The following is a 15,249-nucleotide window of genomic DNA, read 5'->3' as shown; positions in this document are numbered from 1 at the left end:
AGATTTTCAGAAATGTAAACAGCTTAGCGGTGTGTTTCCGAAAACTAAGCTTATTCATAATTTGCTATGTATACCCTACGAACATGTCTTCATGTTTCAGACAGCACTAGCTCGCTCTCACGCTCGAAACTCTTGACTGTTTACAGCTATGGATACTACAGAGAAAAAGCACAGAGCCAATTAGAAACAGAAAGATCCTACCGGGATTGTTTAGCCATTGGCCTTCCTGCAGTTCAATCGGATTTCTCCGTTTTTCCCAGTTAGAGGACTTATGTTTCCCATATTGATCATTGACTTGGAGAAGTCGTTAAAAAAATTGGTTTCGCTACTGATGTAGTCATTCACAATAGAAATGGTGGTTGCCCCACTTGTGGAAAGCAGTTCTTGATCTGACTGCAGAAGCACCATGTTCCTTTGCAAGTTTATGAAATAGTTGTTGTCGAACTTGTCCGGACTGCCGGGATCAAGTGATGTTATGGTGTTCCCGTCACCATTTGGTGGATACAGAATGTCCCACATTTTGGAACTTTGTTATGATTGCGGAGACGGTGCCGGGAGGGCTGATCGGAAGATTGCATTTGCAGTGGATGGGCATCTTAAGTCTATTGCAGATTCGACGATCGACGGTTAATTTAAATTAACCTCCTTTAGATTCCCCGATATATTCGGGGAATCTGCAATCGACTTAAGCTCGGCTCCATGATGGGCCGCCCGACTGTAACATGGTGGGCCGCCCGACTGTAACATGGTGCAGTCATTCAATTTATCATGTTAGTACCTTCTATTGACTATTTATAATATATCTCCACTTAGAGCCGTGCAAAGCCATTAAACACAATTTATCTACGGAATTATACATACCAATACCACTGACTGCTCTGCAGCAATGGCAAGAACGTCGGCACAAGAAACTGTTCCGCTGCATGCACTCTCTACTCTCTACTGCTGCCTTGATCTTGTCAACCACGTCAAAAGCCCTGAGGGAATTGAGGTTAGGAGGTGCTGTCTTCTCCCCAGTAAAAGTGGGCGTGTCATCTAAGAGAACGTCAAAGAGTGAATTAAGTATCAGTATTATAAATCTATTTGTGGAATACAAATCTCTTCAATAAAGAGACATATCGCTAACATTAACGAAGCAGTCGTGAAAATGCATACGAAGGAGAGAGGCTGCTATCCTTGAATCATTTTGCAGAGGTTGATGGATGACCTGCCCCACTATATTTGTGACATTGGGACATGTATTCTGGTAAAAGGTAGGGCTCAGCTGAGCACTGGTGCACTGAATGAATGCAAATGCAAATGCAACGAATATAACATTCACTGAACGAAATGCCATCATGAATCCTTTCACTGGAAGGTTGATAGGCTTCTACGAGTGGATACTCTGAGGTAGGCAGGGAGCCATAATTTATAAGGGTCATCGATCACCGACATCAATCCCAAATTCAAATTCAAGCGGTCAGAATATATTGGAACAAGTAGAATACCGAAGAGGTGCATGCTGCATTTTTGTTGAAAATTCGGTACAAATATTGTTGTGTTAATGTCAACGCTCAAAATAGTTTCAAAAGAATCTTGAATTGAGGTTTTTGCTATTCATATCAAATTTATAAGAGATTTTTCGGCCTAAATCACAATAAATTTCATTGAACCAACTAGTGTGGTTGATCGGCAAGACAAGTTGAAGAATTCTTGACTAGATAACCGCTAAATTGTCTAACAGCTAAATTTTACCGAGAAAAGGTTAGAAATACCGGATTAATGGCAAAAACCTATATTTTAATAAAAGTAAAGGGACCATTTATAATTATAAATATATATTAAATTAAATTAATTATAAAATAAATTAATATAAAATAATATTTAGTTATAAAAGTTATTATAAATATTAGAGTAATTAACTTTTATAATTAAATATTATTTTATATTAATTTAGTTTAATATATATTTATAATTATAAATGGTCCCTTTACTTTTATTAAAATATAGGTTTTTTCCCTAATCCGGTCCTTCTAACCGTTTCCCTGTAAAATTTAGCCGTTAGACAATTTAGTCGTTATCTGGTCAAGAATTATAGCTGTTGGTTCTTCTAATCTAAATATTTAAGATTCTAAACTAGATCTGATTCTGCAACTTGTCCTGACGATACAAATGAAATTTCTTGTGATTTACACGGAAAAATTCATAAATAAAATTTATTATAAAAAGGAATAATAATCCCAATTTTATAAAACCGGCCTAGTTACATAATTTAAATGGCTGATAAACATTATAAACATCACTCTATAATAAGTATAAAACATTTTATTATACTTTTCAAGATGCCAATATTTGAAAAAAATATAAAAATTAATTAAAGTATAATAGATTTAAAATAATAATAACTATTAATGATAAAAAGAATATATATATATATATATATATATATATATATATATATATATATATCTATATATATATATATATGTAACAAGGTTTGTAACCATGGAGACTCACTCCCGTTTTATGATGGGGATTTTTAATATGTAAATAGGCTTTGTTACAGTACCATGGGCCAATACTATGGTTTATCAATACCACATGCCCAAAAAATCATAAATCATTTCATATGAGACTTGTTCATATGACATTTTTAAATTAATGATTTAATTAAAAGAAAAGAAAAAGACATAACTATTTTGGAAATAAATTTTAGCCTATTACTAAGAATATTCTAAAATATTCTATGGAGGTTAAATCGTTGCTATCTATTTAATAATGATTGCTAATTAAATTAAAATTTTGGAAACCCTATTCCAAAATAAACATGCCTATCCACATAAATAATGATTCGTCATTAAATTAAAATTATCGAAGTCTTGTTCCAACATAGAATATTCTATGGAGGTTAAATCACGGCCATCTATTTAATAATGATTGGTAATTAAATTAAAATTATGGAAACCCTATTCCAAAATAAACATGCTTACCGGCATAAGTAATGATTGTTCATTAAATTAAAATTATGGAAGTCTTGTTCCAACATAGACATGCCTATATGCATAAATATAATTATACTTTTTATTTTAACTTTGAATTAATTATAGTTAGAAGTGGATTTTTTGTGTAAAGAAATCAACAAGCAATAGAAGTATAAGGGCCTTTATCTTATGTTGACTAAATGCATAAAAATTTAGTTATAGAGTTGGAAATAGTGGAAGTTATTGCAGATTATGCAATTAATAATATTTGATATGGGGAAATATTTTAAGGGATAAAGTTTGTAAATGGGCTAATTTTTCATGCTTTTTTGAAAACACCCTAACTAGTTTTCATGATTTATTCATTTTATTTTTATATAATAAAATTATCTTATTGTAAAGTTGCCAAAAATTCATAAATAGCATATAAAATCATTATAAATTTAAATATATTTACAAAAATATCACTAGAACCTATGTTTCTAGACTTTAAAATAAATTTCCATCCTTAAAATTTTTCATGCATTCATGCAATTATAATTGGAACTCTTGTGTCGAGAAACTAGTAATAAGAGGTATGAAGGACCTATATTCTATGTAAAATAAGTGCATAAAAATTTAGTTTTAGAGTTGGAAATTGAGGAGGTTACTCTTGAAAATTGCACAAATACTAATTTTGTATGGTTATGGAGATAGTTCCTTCTTACAAGTACTCGAGCCTTGAATTTGATGAAGGACCTCTATTCTATGTAAAATAAGTGCATCAAAATTTAGTTTTAGAGATGGAATTTGAGGAAGTTACTCTTGACAATTGTGAAAATACTAATTTGATATGGTTAGATAGTTCCTTCTTACAAGTACTAGAGCCTTGAATTTGATTGCAAAAATAATTTGAACTCTTTTGAGGAGAAACTCGTAATAGGGGGCATGAAGGGCCTTTCTTCTATATAGAATAGATGCATAAAAGTAGAATTCTATAACTCTTGAGAATTATGAAAATAATAATTTTGTATGGTTGTTCCATTTCACTTTAGGCCACTCTAAAAATTCTTGAAAGAAAGTTGAAATAGTTAAAACAAGGTTTTTAGTATTTAAAGAACTAGGAGTTAAAATATAAACCGTTTACTCTATAATCTTTGCAAAAGAACATATGTTTCTAATAGCCCAACCTAACAGGGATGGGTTGGGGATGGGGGGACGTTATCACTTGGTAAACCACAACATCAATCAGGGAAATCACAAGTATCTATGGTTTATTTCCCTCCCAAGAAAATGTTGACACTCAAAATAAGTGATGCCCTTCTTGTAGGAATCCATCTTAATGAGAACATGATAGAATCCTTTCCTAAAATGGTATACTTAGAAAACAAAATATATTTCCTCTAAATATCAACAACTATTCACAATCTCCAATTAATACAAGTAATTGTGTGGTGGAGAGGCCTCTTGCTACAACACCACCTTTTTCAAGGTACTATTATGGAAAAATCTACCCAATTTGACTCTTGTATCATGTTAACTATTGTAATGGAGTTTTTATGTGGAAATGTGAGGCATACAAATGGGATTTAGTATCTCCCTGAAGACAAGTTTTCCACCAACCTCCACTTACGCAACTAGGCTAATAGTCCTCAACTATTATAATCGCTTTCATAACTTGTGTACAACTTCAACCTTCCCAACAAAACTAAAATAAAATAAAAACAAAATAGATATTCAAAACCGAATGTCAATATCTCTATTCATACTAACATAACCTAAAAAAAAAAAATCAAAGTCCAATTCCTAAACAACCTTATTTTCATAAACAATTTCTAACCCACAATAAAGAGTAATTAGGATCTGTGGATAGAATTATTATGAAATTAGGGTTACAACTAAAATTACTTAAGTTAAACATGATACAAAATAGATATGTTAAACCTAAACCCCTTGTGCCTTAAGCCATAATTATAATTTGGGAGCACTATTTTGTAAAATAAACCATTATTTTCCTATGTCTTTTCCCATATGATCATATGACACTAGGCTACATAGTTATAATTTGGGAGCACTATTTTGTAAAATAAACCATTATTTTCCTATGTCTTTTCCCATATGATCATATGACACTAGGCTACATAGTTGAGAAAAGTATTTCTTAGAGTATGATTTCCACAATAACATTATAGTTTATTTAATCTTTGTTTTGAATTTTACCTAGGTTAGCATGATTCATGAGAATACAATTACGTAACTCAACATTCTAAATAATTACATGAAGTACACAAAGAAAACATACTTGTTGATAATGATAAACATATATTTTGTTACATTAATACCACATAAGAACTTATAAATATTTTCTAATATTTAGAAACATATCTTTTATTCCATTAATCCCACATAAGAACTTATAAATATTGCATTATAATTCATCATTGTAACCAAGTAGCACCTGCATATTCTAAGAAAACACATGACCTATGATGACCAAATTGTCTAATCCAAAGAAATCAACATAGTGCTTAGAATATAATGACGACATCAGCAAAATAATTGGCGTAGTACAACTTTTGTATCTTTCACAACAACTGCTAAATTTGGATCGTTGTTACAGAGTGCACAACCGAGGCCATTGGAGTTTTGATATTAAATTAGTCAATTTAGGACTAAATCAAAGAGCACAAACAAAGATTAATTCAAGTCTTCTCACAGGAACATAGGAAGGGATACAAATATAGTTTTATTAATTCAAAATTTGTTGTTACAGAGAAGAACACAAACTATAGAAAAATGCCCTTAGAGTGCCTGAATTTTCTACATTGTTACACAAAAACACCACACACAACAAATATAAACCTTCCTAACTCATACAACATTCAATCATTCTCTTTGGAAGTTGAGCACTATCCAACCAACACCAACAGTTCAAGAGCTAGGAGCTCAAAAGAACCAACAAAAACTAAAAAGAAAAAGCTAAAAGCCCTTTTTTTCTTTTGTGCTCTTGCAATTTATCCCCGTGCTACTGACCTCCTCACATTCCAACTGAATCAAATCACATTCCATGCTATTTACCCCTTCATCTTCCTAAGCTAAATCAATTTTCTTCCTCTCATCATGTAGATGAACCAAATTTGTAACTTACGTCTTATTCTGGCAGCGCGCCTAAGAAGATTTGTCCTATAGCGGCGTAGCTAGATACCTACCAATTTTGGATGTTTCAACAACTCCACACAATAGGAGTATGAAATGTGAACTTGGGAGTGTTAGAAACTCGAGAGAAATCATTGATTTGATAAAATGTAGCTACAAGAGTAGAAACAACTACTAGTTGTGTGTCTTAATAGCTAACATAATATGTGTATTAACAGCTTTAAAACATATGGGAGTAACAACATTTATTACAAACTCAAAATAAACTTATTTTTGGTTGATGAGGATTGCCTGAGGCCAAGTATGGTCCTACATTAGACACCATTCTTAAGAAAATATGAGCTACCATCTCATGTGGTATTTCCTTTAGAGGCTGAAGTCCCTTGTAGACATGCTAGATCTTGCTCAGTTATACATAACACATCTCCAGATCCCCTGTTTCTCCATTTGACCAAATACTCCAGATACTCCCTGTAACAAGTCTTCTGTCCAACCATAGTGGCCAGAATTTCTTCCACTTCTTCGACATGTTTGACTGGTAATTGTTTATTCCACTTAGTGGGTGTACTTATCTCATCACTGCTTTCTCCTTCATGTAAATCATATAGATCAACTACATTGAATATAAGAGATATATCTAAGTATCTTAGTGGATCCAACTTGTATGCGTTTTCACAAATTTTTCGAAGAATTATACATGGACCTAGTTTCTTATATTTTAACTTGTTGTAGGTACACTTGGGACACCTTTATTTCCACATATGCATCATTACATCTCTCCTTCAACGAGAAAAGTTACTCTCTTTTCAAATTTTCTTTCTCGTAATACATGCCATTACTTTGCTACAACTTCTTCTTCACCTATTCATGTATTAGTTGCATGTTGTCTGAAAATGCCTTGCATCAACATTCTTACTTTCCCCCAAATTTGGCGAATGTATCAGGTTCACAATAACCTTCGGTGGCTTCCCATAAATAATTTGAAATTGAATTTTACTAGTGGATCTATTCATCGAGTCATTGCATGCAAACTCTGTCTGTACCAAGATCACATGCCATTGGTTGGGATTTTCACCACCTAAACCTCTTAGCAAATTACTAAGACTCTTGTTCACTACTTCAATTTGTCCATCTGTCTATAGATGATAGGTTGACTTGTATAACAAGTTAGAACCCATATTCTTTCACAACATCCTCCAAAAGTGACCCTGAAATCTTGTATCTTTGTTTGAAGTAATTGTTCTTGGTACCCCATAAAGTCTCACTACTTCTTTGAAGAGTAAAACAACCACTTTAGTAGCATCACATGTCCTCTTGCATGCTATGAAATGTTCCCTCTTCAAAAATCTATCTGTAATAGCCATACTAAATCATGCTTCCTCTGCATCCTTGGCAGTCCCAAGAAAATGTCCATTCTCACATCTTCCCAGGGCCTTTATGATACCAAAAATGGTGTATACAACCCTGTATTTTGACTTCTACCTTTGGATTGTTGGCAAAATCTACAACATTTAAATGTGCACCTAGGCCTCCATCATGTTGCTCCATAATAAGATTCAACCTCATTGAACCTTGAGGAATGCAAAATTTTTTATTCTTAAATAAAAACCCTTTTTGGATATGGTAATCCAGGAACATAGGTTTGTCCACACTCCATGTTCATAAATGGCAACAAGAAATTTCAGTTTAAATTTGTCCTAAAATTTAAATTGTGAATTAAAATCGAATTCTATTCTCATAGCAACATGTAAATAGTTAAATAAGTTTAATTAACTTAATTAGCTTAGGAATTTCAACTTGAAAGTCTTTTTGAAGTCATGTATATGTTCTCCCTAAGTTTTAGGGGTCTAGTATGAGTTTAAATTAGATAACTCATTTTACTGAATTATGTTCAGTTAAATTAGTTCCGAACTGTTTGTGGAATTAATAGAGACTTAATAATCAGTTGGTTCACTAGTGCATCCACAAGTGTCACTCTAGTTAACTGAAGATTTCCTCATCAGAAACTCATGCATGTCAATTATGAGAAAGACCCAGTTGAGACTAAAGTGGAGGGACAATGTACTATTAGTTGTATTATTTATTGGAGTGTAAATATCATGCATGCATCAGAGATTGATCCTATGTTTGGATTGCATAGTTTTGGAAGCATGAATTCCATTTAATTACAGGATATTCAGCCTAGGAATTACGCAAGAGATTAGGGGCTTGGAGAGTTGTTGAATAGGATAAGGATTCAGCTTCATCTAGCTTGTGAGATGAGAAAGTTGAGCATACTTGTGCAAAATTGTTCTAGTGAGAACAAGCTTTGTATGCTCACTCATATTTCTGATACATGCAATACAGATAGTGGGGTTTTGAGTAGTGTCTTTCCCCAGATACATCTTGTGTTATGTGCCATTGATTTATCTTCTTCTTCTTCTTCTTATTGTTTTCATCGATCTATTGGGTTCTGCTGGTTGAAAGTAGAAGTAGATTATTGTCTTGTGATTTAGTAAATTACATGAGCTTGTGAATCTATAGGATTTTGTACACTCCAAGGTGTTTTAAAAGTTGTCCAAGCTTCTCCAAAACCGACATATTCTATATACAATTCCTTCATGCCTTCCAAACCTACCACTTCTACTAACAAATTGTTGAGTATCCACACTCTCCTACTCAAGGCATCTACATATCTGTTTGACTTTCTAGACCTATGCTTCAAAACAAATGTATAAATTTGCAAGAATTCAACCCATTTATAATACTTTTGATTGAAATTACCTTGAATGTTGATACATTTTAAAGCCTTTTGATCAGTAAACAAGAAAAATTCCTTGGGAAGAAAATAATGTCTCCACTTCTTCAAGGCCTGCACAATAGAATAAAATTCCTGATCATAAATAGAATACTTCTTTTAATCATTCAACTTCTCACTCAAGGATGCTATTGGTTTTCCTTCTTGACTTAAAACTACTCCAATTGCGGCCCCACTTGCATCACAATAAACTTGGAATAATTTATCAAAGTTTGAAAGAACCAAAACAAGTTTCTCTATCACCTTCATTTTTAGATCTACAAATGCTTTCCCTGCTGTTACTGTCCAATTTAAAATTTCCATTCTTCATGCACTCAGTAAGAGGTGCACAAATATGGCTGAAATTCCTAATGGATTTCTAGTAGAATCTTGCTAGTCCATGAAAGCTCCTCACCTCAAAGGTAGATTGAGGTGTTTTCCAATCCAAAATATATTTCATATTTTCAGAATCCATCTTCCAGCCTTCCCTGGAAATAAAAAAATTCCCAAGTAAACTAATTCATCATGCATGAATGCACATTTCTTCAAGTTGATCAACAACTTCTCTTCCTTCAACCACGATAACACTTTCCTTATGTGGTCCACGTGTTCCTATTAGTTTTTGCTAAAAATTAAAATGTCATCAAGGTACACTACAACTTAATTTCCAAATAATTCTTTCAAGGCCTCATTCAGGAGCCTCATGAATGTGCTAGGGGAATTAGTTAGCCCAAATGGAATAACCAAAAAATCAAACAATTTGTCCTTCATCTTGAAAGCAATTTTCCACCCATCACCTTCCTTGATCTAGATTTGATGCTAACAACTCTTTAAGTTAATCTTGGTGAAACATGCAGAACCACTCAAGAATTCCATAATATCATCCATCCTTTGAAATGGAAATCAATACTTGATGGTTATCCTATTAATGGCTCTAGAATCCGTACACATCCTCCATTCACCTGTGTTCTTTGGAGTCAATACAACTGGTACATCACATGCACTCAAACTTTCTCTTATTAGTCCTCTATCAAGTAAATCCTATACCTACTCATTTAGTTCTGCTTGCTTTGCTGGAGTCATCCTGTAAGGTGGCTTGTTTGGTAAGCTCAATCTTGGAATCAAGTTAATTTGATGAGAAATACTTCTCACAGGAGGTAGTCCTTTTGGAAATTCATCAACAATGGTCTCCTTGAATTCATATAACAAGGATTTGATTTCTTTCAAGAAGGTTATTAATTTCAATCCCTCTAGCACAATCTTTTGAAATCACCACTAAACAAAATTTCACCATTCGTTCCTCATGTACAAACTCCTTGCTTGAACACAACGTGATCTTGTTGTTTCACATGCTAGTACTTCCACAATTTTCGATTGTTACAACTATATTTTCTAGCATTGGGGTGAGCTTGTATCATTGGCCATCCTTCCTGAACTCATATGTATTTTCTCAACCATCATGGTGATTTTTCTTATCAAACATCCATGACCTTCCTAGAATTATGTGGCATGCATCCATGTCAACCACATCACACAATAATTTTTCCCGAGGGATTCCGATTTGAAAATTCAATAAGCATTGCTTATTCACAGCCACTTGTTGTCCCTTTTGTAATAATGAGACCTTGGAAGGGTTTGGATGGAGTAAAATCTTGAGTTTCAACTTTTCCATGACTTCAATGGACACTAAATTCTTTGTACTTCCACCATATATGACCAAGTTACAACACTTTCCTTGGACCTTACATTTAACTTTGAAAACTTTCCTTCTTTTCTCTGTTTATTCCACTATTTTGTTGCGGGGCTTGAGAAATACTCTATGAAACATCAAATTTTCTCCTTTTTATTGTTGAAGCATAGTCACATTTTCTCTAGCAACAAAATATTCATTATCTTGTGTAACTTATGTTCTAGTTGCACCTCTTATGCCTAAATTTTACCCTTCCAGGAACTAAAGTTATTATGTCCTTCAACTCCACAAGGTAACGAGTAATTGCACACTCTCTTTTTCCTCTTTCGAGACTTACACTGCCTCTTACAACACTATTTCCACCTCTCACACCTTGAACACTTGTGGATTCTTCTTCATTTTCATTTCCTATAACAATCCTTACATTACATCTACCTCTAAAACCTTTTCCTCTGGCTTTCTGCTATGTTTTCCTATTCAACTATTCTTCCACCTTTAGGGCAATGTGATAAGTTTCATCAACAATTCAGAAATAATGCAGACTCATTTCATCTTGAATCATGTATTTTAGTCCAATCACATACCTTGTGACCCTTTGAAATTACAACTACCTTATACTTGATTAAAGTGACAATTTGAAAAACTCCTCAGTGTACTCATGAATAGAGGTATCCTTTTGTCTTAGATTCTGGACTTGTCTATACAAATTTTGCTAGTAATCAATATGTAGAAATTTCTCCTTCATATTCGTGACCATATTCTTCCAACTATTGATGTTTTCTAGTTGATTATTTGTTTTGCATTTCTACAACATATCCCACCAAAGTGTAGCATGACCTTTCAAATTCATCATGGAAAATTTCACCTAATTTGGTTCTTATATATTTTCGTACTCGAAGTATCTTTTGAGTTATCCAATCGAATCAAAGGGCACGCCATATCGTAGATTTCCATCATAACAGGAAACTCCAACTCTTGAATTGCCTCTATTATCAAATATGAAATCAACCTCTCTGCTGGGTCTCTTTCCTCTGCCTCCTATTCTTAAACTATTTCTTCTTCAAGATCTGAATCTACCTTTGCATCTCCATTTCTTCAATGCTCTAGCTCTTCTATTCTTCATCTTAATTCTTTTAGCTCTCAATTTAGTGCTCCTCCTCATACTACTCCCATTCTCCTTGGTGGCATCCTTAGAAGTTGTAAATGTCTCACCAACATCCACATACCTCAACCTAGGCTATGTGACCCAAATTGTACCTTTAGCACTCTTGTTGTGCAACTATCGACAAGGTTTCCTGGTACATTGTTACATGAAGCAATTCATGTTGAAAATATCAAATTGAATATTGATTTGGTACGACTTCATGCAGTCTAGATTTTGTATCTTTCACAACACCTTTAAAATCTGGGTCGTTGCTACATAGCACACATCACAGGCCATTGGAGTTTGGATATTAAATTAACTAATTGAGGACTAAATCACATAACACAAACAAAGAGTAATTCGAATCTACTCACAAAAACACACAAAGGGATTCAAATATATTTTCATTAATTAAAAATTTGTTGTTATAGACAAGAACTAGAACTACATAGCAATGCCCTTTGAGCGCTTCAATTCCGTACGATGTTACAGAAAAACACCATGCATAAGAACTAAACACCTTCCTAACTCGTACAACAATTAGTCATGCTCTTTGAAGCATGTAGCAGCAAAATCAACACCAGTAGTCTAAGATCTAGGAGCTCACACGAACTAACAAAAACCAAAAAACAAAAGCCAAAAGCTCATTTTTCTTTTGTGCCCCTGGAATTCACCCTATATTGATTTCCTCACATTCCAACTGAAACAAACTGTATTCCATGTTGTTGAACTTTTTGCATTTCTAAGATGAATTGATTCACTTCCTCTTAGCATGTAAACAAACCAAATTTGTAATTTACATCTAATTTTGGTAGTGCATCTTGGAGGGTTGGTCTTGTAGCAATGAAAATAAACACCTACCAATTTTAGATGTGTCAACAACTCCAAGCAACATGAGTATCAACATGTGATCCTAGGAGTGTCATTGCTTTGAGAAAATATATATATATAGGAGTAGAAACAACTACCATATTGGTGTATCAAAAACTAACATAATAGTTGTATCAACAACTTTAAAATATGTGGGAGTAACAACACTTATTACAAACTCAACATAAACTTGTTTTTCATTAATGAGGAATTCTTGAGGCCAAGGATGCTCCTGCATCCATAATGATGACCCATGATGTTTGTAATATGAAAGGAATTAAATGACATGTACATTGTTAAAAAACAAATAGGTGTAGTAATAATAATATTGATAATCCAATTTTAAGGTTACGACCAAGATAGACACCAAATTGGTATATAATGTTTCCTTATTTATGGGATAATGAACCCACCTTTGTGCATCTATTTGATTTCTAAAGTCTACGAACGATTACACACTCTACCTCTTTAGGATTTAAACTTGTGACCTCTTAATATGACATACCTGCCCTTAACCATTAATCCCAAGGTTCCACAAAATCCTGCTTGGGATGGTTCTTGTATGCAATAGGGAAAAATTTTAGCAGTGTTACATCCACTAAGGAAACATTTTAGGTTTAAATTTCTCCATTGTGATAACTTTTTCTTTTCAGTAAATGATTTTCCAATATCTATTTTTCCCCACAATTATTCTCCTTAATTTATATAATTAAATTATTTACTTATAAAATAATCAAAAAATTCCACACATATATAAAATCATTTGTAATTTAAATATTTTTACAAAAATATCACATATTTTATAATTTGCATTTTAATAATCAATAAAATTTACCAAAATTTTGCATTGATAAAATAAATATAAATGATTACAATTTTGTCATATTCCAATCCTCACCCCCACATAATTAAATCTCCATTCACATAATAACATTAATACTATATATATAATAACATTAATGCTATATATATAATAACATTAATGCTATATATAACATATGTACATAAGCATAATTAATGCACATGGCCACCTTTAGATCATAATGAAAACAACACACAGAATGTGACACATGAATAAGCATAATATAAGATTAACATTATGAATATTATGAATGTAAAATTAATTTATAATCATAATAAACAATGTTAAAATGGCAAAAATGTTATTTCAAAATGTAATGTTACAATATCTTTCTCCTCAAAGTAACTTCAATTCCAATCTTGAATTACATTCCCATTATGTGTCGAGCAAACATCATTCACAAAAGGAATTTCCTACTTAAGTTGAAGTATCCAAATAGAAAACCAACATAATACAAATTATCCCCACATAATTAAATCTCCATTCACATAATAACATTAATACTATATATATAATAACATTAATGCTATATATAACATATGTACATAAGCATAATTAATGCACATGGCCACCTTTAGATCATAATGAAAACAACACACAGAATGTGACACATGAATAAGCATAATATAAGATTAACATTATGAATGTAAAATTAATTTATAATCATAATAAACAATGTTAAAATGGCAAAAATGTTATTTCAAAATGTAATGTTACAATATCTTTCTCCTCAAAGTAACTTCAATTCCGATCTTGAATTACATTCCCATTATGTGTCGAGCAAACATCATTCGCAAAAGGAATTTCCTACTTAAGTTGAAGTATCCAAATAGAAAACCAACATAATACAAATTATCCACTCAGTTCCAAATCTCACCATATAATCCATGCAGTGGGAGAGAAATCATTTCATCAAAATCACGGACATATCTCAAAAATTAATTAATATAGGAAAATTAATATGTAACATTATGCTACTCTAACCAAATATAATTTTTCGTTTAACGAAAATCATTTTGCGATTTGCATCCTAAATCTCTTTAGGTTTTTCTTAATAATTATTAATATATGCTCATCATTTATTATAAGCTATCAAGTAATTAATTTACCCAATCTAAGTTCTCTTATTAATATAAAATGTCATATATTTGATCTCCATCTTTAATTAGTGCTATTAATTTAACAAGGGAGCCACTGCGGTGGCGGTAGTCCCTGCCGGGGTCTGCCATAACAACAAGACAAAACTGTAATTATAATTGAATTTTTGTTTTTAAATTGTTTAGAGCCATTGCCATCTTCCCAGACAGGTCCTTCAATTAGCACGACCAATACAGAGAGCGTTCTGATGTTTGACGGTATATTAGTTACTTTGACTTTTTTCATATGGTACAGTTTAACCAATGTTTCAATAAAATTTCAAATTTAAAATTACTTTACTTTTTTTTTCATGAGTTTTGATTGGGCGAAAGGTTTTGAGCTCTTATTGCAGGCGTGGCTCCATTTGAAACATATTTTTCCTTGATTGGGCGAAAGGTTTTGAGCTCTTATTGCAGGCGTGGCTCCATTTGAAACATATTTTTCCACATCTCACACTTATAGCCAAAGTTTTATATGTCTTTAACATTTCCAAATTTTATACTTTTTCCACTTTGCACTTATATCCAAAGTTTTATATTCCTTCAAAATTTCCCAGTTTTATATTTTTTCATTTTATGACAAGATATTCTAAATGCAAATTCCTTCGCACTTATATCCAAAGTTTTTATGCCTTCAAAATTTCTTGGTTTTATATCTTTTCCATTTTATCCCAAC

At 32.5% G+C, this 15,249-nt stretch overlaps 1 protein-coding gene across 1 annotated transcript; it reads right to left on the bottom strand.

Moving 5' to 3' along the window:
* Positions 1–685: 685 nt before the first annotated feature.
* LOC149151114 (peroxidase C1A-like) lies at positions 686–1,336 on the bottom strand. Its single transcript, XM_089443064.1, has 3 exons — positions 1,156–1,336; positions 862–1,035; positions 686–738 (listed from the first exon to the last, which is right to left on the bottom strand). Exons 1-3 carry the CDS (start codon positions 1,334–1,336, stop codon positions 686–688), a joined length of 408 nt encoding a protein of 135 aa, XP_089299190.1.
* Between the last annotated feature and the right edge of the window lie 13,913 nt (positions 1,337–15,249).

This window comes from Pinus tabuliformis, chromosome 9 (genome assembly GCF_031772625.1).
Source record: "Pinus tabuliformis cultivar Carrire ecotype Pingquan chromosome 9, CPIR1, whole genome shotgun sequence".
NCBI classification, from domain to species: domain Eukaryota; kingdom Viridiplantae; phylum Streptophyta; class Pinopsida; order Pinales; family Pinaceae; genus Pinus; species Pinus tabuliformis.
Note: the sequence above shows the minus strand (reverse complement) of the source record. Positions and strands in the feature narration are given on the sequence as shown.

Coding starts and splice junctions, on each gene's coding strand:
- LOC149151114 (XM_089443064.1), bottom strand. CDS start 1,336: ATGGCATTTCGTTCAGTGAATGTTATATTCGTTGCATTTGCATTTGCA. Junction 1,036..1,155: donor GATAGCAGCCTCTCTCCTTC/GTATGCATTTTC, acceptor ACGTTCTCTTAG/ATGACACGCCCACTTTTACT. Junction 739..861: donor CAGAGCAGTCAGTGGTATTG/GTATGTATAATT, acceptor ACCATGTTACAG/TCGGGCGGCCCACCATGTTA.